Source organism: Callithrix jacchus, chromosome 20 (assembly GCF_049354715.1).
Source record: "Callithrix jacchus isolate 240 chromosome 20, calJac240_pri, whole genome shotgun sequence".
NCBI lineage: Eukaryota > Metazoa > Chordata > Mammalia > Primates > Cebidae > Callithrix > Callithrix jacchus.
Window position 1 is genome coordinate 42,250,903 of NC_133521.1, and position 16,188 is coordinate 42,267,090.

The 16,188-nt window shown below is 52.0% G+C and overlaps 1 protein-coding gene across 1 annotated transcript in view; it reads right to left on the reverse strand.

The window, feature by feature from the left end:
- The window catches only part of COTL1 (coactosin like F-actin binding protein 1), a 46,772-nt gene that overhangs the window by 13,826 nt on the left and 16,758 nt on the right, over positions 1-16,188 (reverse strand). Inside the window, exon 3 of the mRNA XM_002761216.7 lies at positions 7,242-7,399. Coding sequence (XP_002761262.1) covers positions 7,242-7,399 — 158 coding nt within the window. The remainder of the gene's footprint in view (positions 1-7,241; positions 7,400-16,188) is intronic.

A 16,188-nucleotide genomic window follows, 5' to 3' on the forward strand; every position in this document is an offset into this window, starting at 1 on the left:
TAAGATGGCTTCATTTACATGCCCAGCCCAAACCCAGGGTGCAGGGATCTTTCTTTTAAGCAAGGTCTTGCTCTGTCGACCACACCTGAGTGCCACTGCATCCCCACAGTGGTGCGATCACAGCTCACTGCATCCTTGCCCTCCTGGGCTCAGTCTCCTGAGTAGCTTGGACTATAGGTGCAAACCACCATGCTCAGTTGATTTTTTAAATTTTTATTTATTTATTTATTTTTTTGAGACGGAGTTTCGCTCTTGTTACCCAGGCTGGAGTGCAATGGCGCCATCTCGGCTCACCGCAACCTCCGCCTCCTGGGTTCAGGCAATTCTCCTGCCTCAGCCTCCTGAGTAGCTGGGATTACAGGCACACGCCACCATGCCCAGCTAATTTTTTGTATTTTTAGTAGAGATGGGATTTCACCACGTTGACCAGGATGGTCTCGATCTCTTGACCTCGTGATCCACCCGCCTCGGCCTCCCAAAGTGCTGGGATTACAGGCATGAGCCACCATGCCCGGCCGGTTTTTTTAAATTTTTTTGTAGAGCCAGGGTCTCACTGTATTGCCCAGGCTGGTCTGGAACTCCTGGGCTCAAGCAATCCTCTCACTTCAGTTCCCCTAAGGGATTTTAACCTCTTTAGAAACAGATGCGGACCCACTGATCTCATCTCAAATCTTCCCAGGGCTCCTCACTGCCCTCCCATTACAGAAGCGCCACATTTAAAGTGGCCTCCGTTCCCCACCACCTGGCTTCTGCCTGAACACTTACCTTGGCTCAAGAACTAGTTCTCTCCAAGCCTGTTTCCTCATCTGTATATTGGGGTCAGCACCACCCTGGCACGGATGAATAAGCCTGGCCCTCTGTACGTGATACCCGATCCCACCATTCACATGCTGCATGGGGGCTGTTTATCTTTCAATTGGGCAATTTGTGTTTTAAACATATATAACATGAGGCTGGGCACAGCGGCTCGTGCCTGTAATGTCAGCTCTTTGGGAGGCCAAGGTGGGCAGATCACCTGAAGTCAGTTTAAGACCACCCTGGCCAACATGATGAAACCCCAACTCTACTAAAAATGCAAAAATTAGGCCAGGCATGATGGCAGGTGCCTGTGGTTCAGCTACTCAGGAGACTAAGGCAGGACAATCACTTGAACCCAGGAGGCGGAGGCTGTAGTGAGCCAAGAGGGCGACACTGCACTCCAGCCTGGGCAACAGAGTGAGACTCCACCTAAAACTATATATATGTATGACATGAGCAACAAGAGGCCGCCCTGGCCTCGGCCCAGGTGAAATGCATCAGGCCAAAAAGGCCCTTCTGGTTGTGCAAATATAGAGTCTTTCCATGAACCACTGGCTTAAGGAAGCATAAACACGCCACATAGAAATAAACAGCTGAAACCCTCTGGAGGCAATGAACAGTCTACGCATGGTCCACAGAGTGCCTGGTGGTAACTCATGCTCTGTAAGGGGGAGGCCCCGTCCCGTACATCTCATCCCATATAGTGGTGCAGGCTTTCCTGGCTGCCAATCAGCTCTCGCTGTTGCTTTCTTTAATTTTTCTTGTTACTGAGATGGAGTCTCATTCTGTCGCCAGGCTGGAGTGCAGTGGCACGATCTTGCCTTACTGCAACTTCTGCCTCCTGGGTTCAAGCGATCCTCCTGCCTCAGCCTCCTGAGTAGCTGGGATTACAGGCATGTGCCACCACGCCCAGCCTAATTTTTGTCTTTTTAGTAGAGACAAGGTTTCACCTTGTCTGGTTAGCCTGGCTGGTCTAGAACTCCTGACCTTAGGTGATCTGCCCACCTCGGCCTCCCAAAGAGCTGGGATTACAGGCATGAGCCACTGTGCTCAGCCTCCTGCTTTCTATCGAAACAGAAGCAGAGATGTGGAATTTCGACCTAGTCCCGGGTCCCCTGAGTGTAACTAGCTTCCACAATTTAACACAAAGAACAGTTACTGAGCATTTTAAAAGCTTCTGTCCTGGGAAAACACAAAGAGCCTACATGAGCAGATTCATTTCTTCATTTCTTAATTAATTTGTTTTTCATTTTGAGATGGAGTCTTGCCCTGTTGCCCAGGCTGGACTGTAGTGGTGCAATTGTGGCTCACTGCAACCTCTGGCTCCTGAGTTCAAGCAATTCTCATGCCTCAGCCTGCCGAGCAGCTGGGATTACAGGAACACGCCACCACGCCCAGCTAATTTTTGTACTTTTAGTAGAGATGTAGTTTTACTATGTTGGCCAGGCCAGTCTTGAACTCCTGACCTCAAGTGATCTACCTGCCTCTTGGCCTTGGCCTCTGAAAGTGCTAAGATTACAGGAATGAGCCACTGCGCCCAGCCCATTTCTGAAGTTTTAAAAATTATTTTAAAACAGAGATGCAGTCTCACTATGTTGTCCAGGCTGGTTTCAAACTCCTGAGCTTAAGCAATCCTCCTGCCTTGGCCTCCCAAAGTGCTGTGATTACAGGTGTGAGCCACTGAGCCTGGTTGCTCCCAGGGCTTAGAAGCCATCGGAATAGACTCCGACTGGCTAGTTCACACCGCCCCTGGCACGTCCATCCTTCCCACCTCCACTTCTCCTTGAACGCAGCACCCTCTGTTGTCCTCCATTCCTGACCCTGAAAGCTGAGCTGCGCGCCCTCTGGATTCCTGGCTCCATGAATGTTTGTATTGTGTTAAAGAATGAATAAAAGGATCAAGTGAATGAACCCATTCTGCAAGACAAGCATGTCGCAGCACTGACCAAGCATGGCTCTCAACCGAGAGAGCCTGGCCCTAGCACATCGCAGGCCACTACCAGAGGTCACCCCATTGTCCCCGCAATCCTGCAGAGACAGGAGAACAATGGGACAGAGGTTCTGTCCTGGGCACCAGCCGGGTACCTCGGTGTGGCAGACAACGGCTGTGGCCAGGCAGCCGTGCGTGCTGAGCATTCAGCGCATTCCCCAGACTCAAGTCTGGGCGTCACAGTCGCCAGCCCAGCCTGCCTGGCAGCCCCTGCTGCCCCGTGGCCTTGCTGGCATTTGTCTTGTTTTCCCAGCCACTGCCGCCTCTCACTTTCTCAGGCTCTGAACTAAGGAGACTCAGAGTCGAACCTGACTCTTACTTCTCCCAGGCTCTAGCCCCAGCTCTGTTACTTGTTAGCTGTGAATTTAGGGCAGGTCCTATCACTGCTGTGGGCCTCAGTTTCCCCGTATGCTGATGCACCTGTGTGGCAGGCCACAGGTGAAGTATGAACTGTTGGAGGTCAGCGCGGGCAAGTGTGGGTAAGGCCAGGCCCTTCCTGTGCTGCTGGTGGCTGTGACTTTGGCCCAAGCCATTTACAACACAACTGGCAATATCAGTAAACAGTAAGAGTCATGCTCTGTGCCCTCTAGCTCAGCATCTGTATCCAGCATCTCCTAAGAAAATGATCTACAGGGTAGAAACGTTTCCTGCCAGAACCGTGCGTCACCGTGTTGTCTAGAAGGAAAGCTAGAAATACCAGCTACTGCTTCCGGGTCCCAGAAATGAAGACATTGTTCTTAGCACTTTCCCTATATTTGCTTTTAATCCCCATGGCAATCCTACAAGGCACACACCATATTACTCTTATTTTACACATCAGGTGACTGAGCCCAGAGCATGTAAGCCATGTGCCCCAGGCCACACAGTAAGTGACAGAGCTGAAATTTAAACCCGTGCATCTGGCTCCAAAGTCCACTGTATCACACTTTCCTCCTTGACAAAGTAACATAAGGTTCATTTAAAGGCAAAATGCCTTCATAAACAAATTTCTCCATGAAAATAAGAGAATTTTCAGAATATGCCAAACTAGAATATGACACAGCGAGTCAACTTACCTGATTCTTCACTTTACAAATGAGGACACCGAGGCCCAGGGAGGGAGAGATTGGTCCATGGTCAGGCGGGTGGTTAGTAGCATAAAGACCCCTCCTCTAAATCTGCTGGGCATGGTGGCACACACCTTTAATCTCCAGCTACTCAAGAGGCCGAGTGAGGCATGAGAATTGCTTAACCCTGGGAGACAGAGGCTGCAGTGAGCTGAGACTGCATCACTGCACTCCAGACTGGGCGATACAGTGAGATTCTGTCTCAAAAAGAAAAAAAAATTGCCACCCCGGATTCCAGTTCCTCCACATCAATGACCATGCAATGAATTTACACCCTCATATTTCACACAAAGCACGAGAAGGCACATGCACGACTTTTATTAGAACCAAAGTCAAGGGTTTATGAAGACAATAATCCTTAACTGAAGGCCAGTCCCCTTCTTCTTCACATGGAAATGACGGCAAAAAAGCAATCGGGTAAGTGATCCGGTCCCCAAGACATGGCACCCAGAATGGGCCCATAATGGAAGGTCCTCAGAGAACATCGGCTCCGAGTCTCCAAGAGGCAGAGGGGAAGCTAGCTGATGGGCAGGCAGGTCTCAGCGGGGTTTCAGTGGCTGTGGAAAGACAGCATCGTGCCAGCAGAATGGACCTTTGTAACCCAGATGGCTGTATTTGTAACTGCAGCATGAATGTGGAGTCTTGTAGTAGTTTCAGATAATTTACATTTTTTTTTTTTTTTTTTTTTTGAGATGGAGTTTCGCTCTTGTTACCCAGGCTGGAGTGCAATGGCGCAATCTCGGCTCACCGCAACCTCCGCCCCCTGGGTTCAGGCAATTCTCCTGCCTCAGCCTCCTGAGTAGCTGGAATTACAGGCACGCGCGATAATTTACATTTTAAAATGGAGAGGTGGAAAATGCAAATGGTAATGGTCAACATATGACCCTGCACCTGTGTTCAGGACAGCACTCCAGCCGCCCCCCCGCCCCCCGCACTGCAGTGCACATCTGGGCTTCATTCACCATGAGATCCCTTTCTTCAACAACTGCGATCACAGTGGAGCTTCCAATCATGAAACCCCGCTGCCCCGCCCGGGTTGTGCATCTGACCCAGGCTGGGCCAATCAGGGTCTTCTTAAGAGACTGACTGACACGGAGGAAAGAGACCTCTCTCTTCTGGGATCCTGACCCAGTCGGTACACCGTAGCATGGACCATTTCCTCAGCTGTGCCAAGGCTGCCTGACTCTAAACCCGGAGAAAAACAGAACTGAGAAATGAGATGAAAATACTGCATGAGCCCTCAATCCAGCCACACCTAAAGCCGAAAACCCCTGCACTTCCCGCCTCCAAGAGCCAAGCAATTCTTCCTTGTGCTTCAAGTTACTGGAGCTTGCAAATATGAACTATCACCACTCCTCCCACCTAAAGGTCCCCACCAGGGAATCAACTTCCTCCAACCCTCCCCGGTCACCAGCCCAGTCAACCAAACTGAAAAGAGTTCTAGATAGGAAAGAACCTGCAGACTGCCTTAGTGGGTATAAGGTTTCCTCTGGGGTTGATGAGAAAGTTCTGGAACTAGATAGTGGTGATGGGTATACACCGTTGTGACTCTGTTTAATGATGCTGAATTGTACTTTAAAATGGCTAACATTTATGTTATTGTATTTTACATTTATTTATTTATTTATTTATTTGGCAGAATCTTGATCTGTTGCCCAGGAAGGAGGGGCGCGATCTCAGCTCACTACTGCAACCTCCACCTCCCAGGTTCAAGCGATTCTCCTGTCTCAGCCTCCCAAGTAGATGGTACTACAGGTGTGCGCCATCACGCCTGGCTGATTTTTTGGTATTTTTAGTACAAACAGGGTTTCATCGTGTTGGTTGGCCAGGCTGGTCTCAAACTCCTGACCTCAGCTGATGTGCCCGCCTTGGTCTCCTCAAGTGCTAGGATTACAGGTGTGAGCCACCACACCTAGCCAGTATTTTACCACAATTTTTTATATGGGAAGAAAAAAGGAATCACAAAACCTGCAATGCGGTGCCCCGTGCCCGCATCCTGGCGAGCGCCCCCTCCCTCTGCTCTCTTTCCTCCGGGCCACGTCCAAGAGCGGGCCGTGCACAGCAGCCGGAATTCAGCAGACCTTTGGCCACGAATGGGACTTCTTTTTCATTTTCCATCCTGCTGCCACTCGGAGGGCCCCTGAAAGCTGGTTAACCATTAAAACCCAATTGGCCTGGAGAAAAACAGCCCAGGGGGTTGAATAAGTGCTTTCCCAAAACAAGGGCTCCACGGCCAGGAGGGGTGCAGACAGCAGTGTCCACCAGGAACGCTGACTAGCGTGTGAAACAAATGGCCTTTGTCAGCATTTCCTTGGTCCAGGCACAGCGCTAGCACTGCTCAAAGCCAATCTGACGCCCATACCTCTGAAAAGTGATCATCTTGCCTCTTAACTCCAGAACCCACCTCCTGAGACTGTATTCTAAAGGAATAATTCAACAGAAGACAGAAGGGAGCTGATGTATTAAAACGTTGGCTGGAACATTATTTATAAAAATAAAAATTGGAAGCAACTTAAGAGGCCAGGAACAGGGGAACACTTAGTACATTACGGTACATTTGTGAACCAGGACACTCTGCTACCAGAAAACCATGAATTACAAGGGCGGTGCGGCTTATCATTTACAAAAGTACATTAACCTTTAAAAAAGCAGCTGGAGACGAGAGTGTGACCTGTGGGCTAGGACCACAGCAAAGCCTCTTAGCTCACCACCTTCTCTCATCAGACGGTTGTTTTTATTTTTATTTATTTATTTAGCGACAGGGTAAGAGGGAGGTCTCTCCCTCACCGACCCTTCCCCAGGTCCCCGTTTTTGGAGTTCAGATTTATTTTCTCAATACAATCCCATTACCTGTACCCCAAGAGAACAACCTTGGAAGATTCTGGAATTGAAAATGTCCATTTTCTTTAATGGCCAAATGGAAAAGACCTAAAGTAAGCACTGTTCAGAGAGGGTACACATGAATTCTCCCATGGGATCCTCGAGACCACCCCTGAAAGTCAGCCAGGACGCCACAAGGTAGTGGCCGCTATTCTGGTGCCCCCACCAGTCCCCTTCTCTAGAAGCAAGCCACCTGCCACACCCACGGAGGTAGGTGCCCAGCTGCCATGCTTCTGTTACGGGATAGGTGGGACCATAAACACAGTTACCTCCTCCTAGCCCACATCTTGAAACAATTTTGGTGACATTTCACCGATGGCTCTACTGGTGCAGAGACTCCGCATGGTTTATCCCAAGTCACAGCTAAGCTACAGACCCAGAGTCTAACCCAGCCCTCTCCATCCTTACAGGATGGTGGCCCTGGGTGAGCTATGACCTCCAGACCCTGGAAGAATTCAGAGAATTACCTGTACGACCTCCTTGACCAGGGTCTTGTCCGTCCCGGTTTTGGCGCGCTGCAGCCCGCTGACATCCTCGCCGATCCACGTGATGAGGGCGAACTTGGACCTCTTGCTCATGGCATCCCCGGTGGTGAAGCGCACAAAGGCAAACAGCCGGACGTCATCTGTGGCCAACAGCAAGGAGAGGACACGGTGCTCCGTTAAAACAGCCCAATGTGTTTAAAGGACTGCTTCAGCCCAAGAGTCTGAGACCAGCCTGGGCGACAGGGCAAAACTGCCTTTCTAAAAACAATACCAAAAAATTATCTGGGCAAGGTGGTGTGCACCTGTAGTCCCAGCCACCAGGGAGGCTGAGGAGGGAGGATCACTTGAGCCATGAGATTGAGGCTGCAGTGAGCAGAGAGGTCACGCCACTGTACTCCAGCCTGGGTGGCCAGGTGACATCGTCTCACGTGAAATAAAATAAAGTGTGTGTGTGTGCGTGTGTGTGTGTGTGTGGCATGTGGGAGCACATGTACCCCACTAGGATAAAACAAAATTACTCTACATCAGCTCAACTGGCATCTGGGGCCGGATCATTCTCTCTGGTAGGAACTTTCTGTAGGTTGCAGGGTGTTGAGTGGCACCCCTCACCTGGACCCATGAGTTATGACAAATAAAAATGCCTCCCTGCATTGCAGATGTCTCCTAAGGGAGCGAACACCCCTGGGTGAGAACTACTGCTCTCGACAGTTGGTGTCCCCATTGCATCAGGCCGCCTTTTGTGTTTTCCACCAGAGTTCTGTGCCTTATTCCGCTTCCTTCACAAACAGTTCATATCTTAATTGCCATTATCACCAAGATCTCATTACAATCCTAACTGGTGGTTGCTGGCACACAGGGACACCAACGGTTTGGAACCATTCACCTTGTGTTAGCCGCCTGCATCAATGCAGATACCCTCTCAGGGCTCTTAGTTGCTGGCGTGAGGATTTCTCAGGCACCCAGTGACATCGCAGAGCAGTATATGTTTTTCTCAAACCTCATGTGGATTTAAATCACTGGGGAAATCTTCCTGAAATGCGGATTCTGAGTCAACAGGTTTTGGGTCTATGCTTCTAAGAGGCTCCCCAGTGACGCTGAGGCTGATGGTCAAAGGACCACGCTTTGAGTTAAAAATAAATAAAAAAATGCATCTGCGCTTCTCCCTAGAATCTCAGTGCCTCCCTGCAGGGTCCCACACAAAGCCTGTGAGTTAGCACCAAGACTCAAGGCCACAAACCACCTGTCTGAAGGAGACAAGGCCTGAAGCTGTGAAGTTCACTTCCTGGTGATTATCTCAAAGCCTGAAGGGTTACCAGCTGTACCCTTCAACAGGAAGCCATGCGGTCTGTCCCCGGGAGCTAAGGAACACACGGCTCTCAGCCGTAATCCTAACTCCCGTCCAGGGTCAGGGACTCCACAACACTTACTTCTTAAAGGAAACCAGTCATCATCACCACTCATATTGGCACAGCACTTTTCAGTTTACAAAACATGCTTCTATTTGATCTCATTTGGTCTTTATAACAATGCTGGGAGGTAGATGAGGTACGGCCTTCATAGATAAGGGCTGGAGGCTCAGGGGCCACGTGATGTGGCCAGAGTCACTACACGGTGAGGCCAGGCGAGGCCAGAGTGCATGTGCTCAGCCCCCTTTCTCCAGGGAAGTGCCCCACCAGGCCATGGCCATCTGGGGGTCAGCAGGTAACCAGGCAGCAGGGACAGAAGGAAGGATAGTCTCAGGGACACTGCGCAGGTCAATCAACAGAGCCTGGTTGGACATGAGAAGTGAGGATAGAGGAGTCCAGAGCACGGGAGACCACGAGGGGTGAGAGCCCCACCTCCCAACACCAGGGGACTGTGCCTGAACTCCCACACCTCAGCCTGGGCTGCCTCACCTGTAAAACACTTCCTTTTCTTTATTGAGATAAAAGTCATGTAACATAAAAGGCACCACGTTAACACTTTAAAATACACATTTCAGTGGCTTTAAGGACACTCTCAATGCTGTGCAAACATCACGACTATCTAATGTCATCACCCCAACGAGAACTCCCCACTCCCCCAGGCCCTGGCACCCACTCCTCTACTTTCTGTCTTTATGGACTGGCCCGTGCTGGACGTGGCAATGGACTCATGCTATGCGGCCTTGGGTGTCCGGCTTCTTCCACTCAGAGTCACATCTCCAGGTCCATCCCTGCGGCCGTGGGGGTCAGCATCTCCTTCCCTTTCATGGCGGAACCATTCCACTGTGTGGAGAGACCACATTTTGCTTATCGGTCCATCAGGTGATAGACAAGTGGGTTCCTTCCAAAATGGGGTGATTTCACACCTCCCTTATCAGTTGACCCTGAAGACTGAATGTGAGAGCTACAAAGCCCACCTGGCCCCTCAGGGTAGAAGCTTCACCCTGAAGCTCCTGACACAGGGCGGGGCTGCCAGGTGGCAGCGGCCCGCAGGACACGGTGCAAGTGAGGGCGGTTCCTTACATCTAAGGTACAAAGGGCGAGGCCACGGCCGGCTGGTGCAGACTGGAGTGTGGGGAGCAGCCTTTCAGCTCAAGAGCGTTTCTGAGCAGTCCCCGCGGTATTTGGGAAGCCAGGGCTCTGTTCTGAGTAGTGTCGCCAGAACATCAACACCAAAGTGCTTAATGAAATGGCAGCCTTGACCCGAGGGGGAGGAGGGGTGCACATCCGCCTCCAAATGCCTTTCGCAAGCAAAAGAACACTGTGAGTCTGTTTCCATGGTAACCACTCTTGGGTTCCCATTTCCACACTAATCAGCCGGGACTTGCATCCAAACTGCCCATCCCTGGCCCAGGCCTCCACGGGGGAAAGTTACCAGCCCTGCTTTGGGCCAACGCAGTTTTCGGGGACCCCGACCATCTGTTCAGTGCAGTGCCAAGCCTTCGGGCTGAGCCAGCTCTCCCAGGCTCTCTCTTCTCCATGTCACCCCCTCCCACTCCCATGGCTCTGGCTAGCTCCTCTGTGCAGCACCACGGCATTGCCAATGTCTTCCCTCCCTGCTAGTGCCAAGTACCTCCACAGCGCCCTCTGAGTCCACCCCTCCCCCTTTCAGACCTCCCAGGTCTATGTGGGCAACATCCTTTCCCCCTTTAGGGTCACATGTTTCTATTAAAGAACCACAAGCAGCCAGGTGCGGTGGCTCACACCTATAATCCCAGCACTTTGGAAGGCTGAGGTGGGTGCATCGCCAGCGGTCAGCAGTTCGAGACCAGCCTGACCAACATGGAGAAACCCCGTCTCTACTAAAAATACAAAAATTAGCTGGGCATGGTGGCTCATGCCTGTAATCTGAGCTACTCAGGAGGCTGAGGCAGGGGAATCATTTGAACCCGGGAGGTGCAGAGGTTGCAGCGAGCTGAGATTGCACCGCTGCACTCCAACCTGGACAACAAGGGTGAAAGTCTGTCTCAAAAAAAAAAAAAAAAAAAAAACTACAAGCACTGTCCCTATGTCCCAAGTACCAGCCCAGGGCCTGGTACAAGACAGATGTACAATAAGTAAGTCACACACCCCCAATCCCAAGGCCACTGGGAACCTTCCAGAACCACAGCCTGATGTCATCTGAATGATCGTGGGGGAGCGGGGGGACGAGGGACATGGTTTGCTAGGTTACTGCGGGGTGCTCATCTGACAATGGCTGGTCAATAAGATCGCTGACAGGCCTGTTTTGAAAATCTGTGAGTCACGTTGTGCTTACAAATGTTTGCTGCTGGAGATCTGGCACGAAAGTGACAGGTCAGCTGAGTCTGAGACGGAAAACCTGTTGGCCTATGCACCGTTTCTGCAGCTGCCCAGTAGACTGGAGGCCTCTCCCCGACCCCGCTCACCCTGAAGGAGGTTCTCGGCCCCTTTTGACCTCACAGGGGGCAGTGCAGGGGAAAGCGCTAGTTCTTCATCCCTGGTTCAGCTCCTTTCCCTCTTCTGAACAAACCAGGTCCACAAATCCGAGGGGCACTCACAGCCCCACATCAGCAGTGGGAAGCCCCAGGCTGCCTTGTCTACCTCGGGCAAGTGTCACTCTTGTTCACAGGAAAACGGCATATCTACTGAAGGACATGGAGAAATGCCATCATGTATATGTTACTGTGATGTGTGTGTGTGTATTTGTGTATGTGTGTATAGGCGTGTCTGTATATGTGTGCATATACATATATTTGTGTGTACAAATATATATGTGTACATATTCATGCATTTGTGTGTGTGCGCGTGTGCATTAAGATGGCAAAACTGCTTAGAAGGTTGGTACCTGGGCTTCCCATCTCCCCCAATGGTCCGTCTCTTCAGACTGAGGTTAAGAATCCAGGTCTAGGCAGAGAAGAGAGGGAGACTGCACAGCCCGGGTGGGGGACGGGGGACCCAGGACTTCACCCCACTACAGCCACCAGGAGACAGAAGCCACAAGCTCCTCCTGCTGGTGGCCTCAGCACAGTGGAGCAGTCTACGCCCTCAACCTTCTCTGCAACGTCCAGGGTGCAAGTTCAAATTCCGGAATCCTTGAGAAACTTGACCCCAACATGTACCAGCCTCGTGACCTGGACCACAGTCCTGAATGTCTCTAAGCCTCAGTCTCCTCATCCACAAAGTGGGTCAAATACTTACCTCATGAAGTGGTGGGGAGGATTACATGGAAAAGAAATGAGATCTGAAGGGCCTGGCTGATAGGACTCCTCCCCAACATCTCTCCAGTGAAACTGCCCCGGGTCCACAGGGACCTCCTCACTGGCAAACGCATCTCTCCAATGAAGCTGCCCTCAGGTCCACAGGGACCTCCTCACTGGCAAACACAACACCATCCTCTCCACACCCACTGGCTGCATTTCACACCTTTGTCAATTCTGCCCTCCATGAACTTCTCCCTTCCCATGGCACCCAGGGCACGGCGCCATCTTGGTTCTCAGAGCGCTGATCCCACCTTCTACTTTCTTCCTGGCTCTTCTACCCACGCTGTCTCCACATAGGCGCTCCCCAAGGTTTTCTACCTCATCCTCGCCTTTCCCCTGACACGCTCTTCCTGGGAGATCTCAGCTACCATGGAATACGGGGGCACCAGCCCCTGCCCTCACAACTGTCCACTGCTCTGTCCTTAACAAGGCGTGCAGAGTCTGCCCCCCATTTCTCGCCACCTCCTGGCACCTCACACCCCTTACACAATTGTTTGCTAAGGCAACCTGGCGCACTGAGAAGAGCAGCAGCTCCAGAGGTCGGCCAGCCGGGGCCGAATGCCAGCTGCTACCTTCAGCTACGGAACATCACATGAGGATGCTTCATGCTCTGTTCCCAAGTGTAGAATGGGGACAACCTTCTGTATCCAGCTTTGGGTTTCAGAAGGGGGCACTCCGAGGCTCACAGAGTCATGAGGTCGCTCTTTCTGTGAGTCTTTCTTGAGGGAAGATGGAAGACAGTAAAGGTCCGGGAGGTAACTGAGCCCCGAGTCTACTTAGCACTTATAAGGTGCCAGGCACCACCCTAAGACTGCGCATAGCACCATTCCAACCTCTCTGTGAGGGCAGCACAGACCACCGCTCCATTTCACAGACGAAGAAACTGAGGCCTGGAGAGGTGAAGTGACCATGAGCCACGCAACCCCTCCTTGCCCGCTGCAGAACTCCTGAAGTCTACAGCAGCAGTTCTCAAAGCATGGTCCTCAGACCAACAGCACCACAGCACCCAGGAACTTACCAGCAATGTGGGTACTCAGGGTCCACTCGGCCCTATTGAACCAGACACTGGGAGCGGGGCCCAGAAACTGTGCTTGAACCAGCCCCCAGGGTGATTCTGAGGCTGCCAACCTTGAGACCCACTGACTTAGAGGAAGAGGTGGAGAAGAGGAAATGCGAGAACTCACAGCTGGGAGAGGGGGAGACAAAGCTCTGGAGGGCAGCAAAGCTGAAGTGCTCAGAGGTCAGCCCCACGCCCTCCTCGCCGCCCGTCTGCCTTTTATTTTCAGAAGTGCCCGCATGAAGCAGCTTCCTGCAGGGTCCATGGCTCCTGAGCATGATCATCAAAGACCACTAGGACGCTCCCTCCCCAAAATCCCATGCCCCAAGAGAGGGAACAGCCCTCGTTAGCAAGAGAGCTACTGAGCCTCAGCTCTGGGTACCAGGAGGCCTATCTGTCTGTGCTGCCTCTAGCGCCTCTGCTTCCCCATAAGCCACGCGGATTTAGACACGCATCACAGCATCAGACCTCAGGGCTCCACCAGGAGGGTACAGCAAGGTCAGGACCCCATCCTGAGGGCTGTGGCTTCCTTCTGGTTGCTGCCATGCACTCAGAGCCCAGGCCAATTACACTCTGGATGTTCCTGATTTGGAGCCTATGGACGCCCTCCCCTTCCCACCTGAGGAGTCTTGTTCATGAAAAGACAGCTCTCACACTTAAAGTCACTAAAACTCTACTCTCAAAAGAGCCTGACCCTTCCTTGCACTGGTCTACGAAGCCTCATCAGGGGCCAGTGATAGAGCTCTGGCTCCGGGAAAGCACCCCTGGAGACCCAGAAGGCCCAGGCAGGACCCGGCAGGTAGGTAAAGGGAGGCTTCAGCCAATGCCCAGGTCATCTCTTCAAGGTTCTCTGCCTTCGTTTACTAAGGAAGTTTATCTATGTGAACAAATCAGCATTCAAATGTTCTCAGGACACCACCTGGTGCAGAGCCAAGCTCAGAAGCCGGCCCTGGTGGCTGTTACACGCTCTTCTCTGTGGCCTTCCCCCCTCCTGGCTCTCCTTTCACCTTTCCCTGGGTCCTGGAGGTGTCTTTATGCCTCTCCTGCCTCCTCCCCATCCATGTGCCCTCCTCCCCTTCTTCCCTCCTCCCGACCTCTCTGGAGGAGAGAGGGATGGGGCAGGGTAAGGCCAGAGGGGACAAAAGAGAGACAGTGTGGGTAGAGGGGACCACGTAGGGAGACCAAGTCAGGGGGAACAGGCTGGGTGTGGGGGTGGCCAAGCTGGGCGTGGGGGGAGCCAAGCCGGGGGACCAAGTGAGGGAGCCAAGCAGCGGGGGTCTAAGGTGGGGGTCGGATCAAGCCAGGGCTGCTGAGCAGTCAAAGCGATGGAAATGTGGGAACAAACCCAGTGACAAGAGAAACGGAGGATGACCACAAAGGGGCTGGGACAGAAGGTAAAGGCAAGAGGGAATCAGAACTCTCTGCAGTCACCAAAGCCACCAGGATAAACCGTTCTAATCATTCCCCAAAAGCTACGAATGGCATATGGTCCCCAGTAAGCTCTCAAGTGCTGCCCTTCCTTCCCCCTCCCACCCAAACTTGAAATCTCAAGCACAGGTCAGCACTGAGAAAGGGACTCTGACCAGGCCGACCCAGGGTTCTCACCAAGGCAGCCCGACACAGGATCCACACTGACTGTGTCGGGCTGCCTTCTCTCCAAAGACATTCTAATCTCCTCAGCATGTCCCCAAAGCCAGTCCTGGCTGGAGGGCCAAACCCCCGAGGAAGCAGGGTCTGCTATGGGCCAAGCGCTGTGCGACTTTCTTCACACTTCTGCAAACGCTTTCAACAACTGTGTTCATGACAAAAACACATACTAGGTGCAGAATAATGAGAAACACAACAAAGCAAAAGTACAGGCTCCCCACCACCCTCACTTTTCAGCCTAAGTCCTTTTGATCTTTTCAGCTGTTTTCATATCCCTCTGAATCTTGTTACTGCCCCAGCTCTGATCACCACGCCAGGCACGTCAGAGGCACCGTATATACTACCTGTGGGCCAATGGAACGAAAAAAGAGAATCATTTCAGAATTTCCACCAAACACTGAACTGCAGAGCAAGGCAAAGGAATTGGGGAAGGCGGCCGGGTGCGGTAGCTCACGCCTGAAATCCCAGTATTTTGGGAGTCCAAGGCAGGAAGATCATGAGTTCAGGAGTTCGAGACCAGCCTGGCCAACATAGCAAAACCCCATCTTTACTAAAAACACAAAATATTAGCCAGGCATGGTGGCAGTCACCTGTAATCCCAGCTACTTAGGAGGATGAGGCAGGAGAGTCGCTTGAACTAGGGAGGCGGAGGTTGCAGTGAGCCGAGATTGCGCCATTGCACTCCAGCCCAGGCAACAGTGCAAGACTCAAGACTCTGTCTCAGAAAAAAAAAAAAAAAGGAAAGGGGAGGAGGAGGACAGCAGGAAGTTAGTTGCCCCAGAGAGCAGCAAGATTGCAGCTCACTCTAAAGCTGCCCCAACTGTACAGAGGCTCCTGAGAGGTTATACAAACAGGGCTCAGGAAGGAAAAAACACAACCCACACACCGAGAAGCTGAGCTGTCAGCTTCCACCGAGGGAGCCCCCTGGAGCGAGGATGAAAGGAAATGGGAAAGAACTCTTCCATCCTGCTGCCCAGAGCAAGGGGACAGCTGGGCAGTCGCCATGGCAGCGTCTGGCTTCTAGCAGGCTGCTAAGGGGAAGGGGGGAAGGCTGGGGAAGGAGAAACAGCCTCTCCACCAGAGGAAGGAGGGCTCAGTGGGAGCCCACGTCTGTAAGAGGGAGGGGCCTGGGGCCGCGTGGAAGGGGCCAGGTTGGTTGCTGAGGGTGAAGGGAGAGCGCTCATTACTAAAAGGGCCCGTATCACTTGCTGCCTTTTTTCAGCGTGACTTTTGTAACTCCCTCTGATTGATAAAAACAAAACAAAACCAACCAACACCCTCCTGTCTTGCTCAGAAAATGTCAAAAATATTGAAAAGCATAAAAACTAAAACCCGTTACTCTAGAAATAAACCCCTTTGGGTTTATTCCTTATAGGGATGAATGAAGCCTCTATTTCTTTTTTCTTTTGAGGAGTTTCGCTCTGTTGCCCAGGCTGCAGAGCAGTGGGACGGTCTCGGCTCACTGCAACCTCCGCCTCCCGGGTTCAAGTGATTCTCCTGCCTCAGCCTCCTGAGTAGCAGGGATTACGGGCACCTGCCAC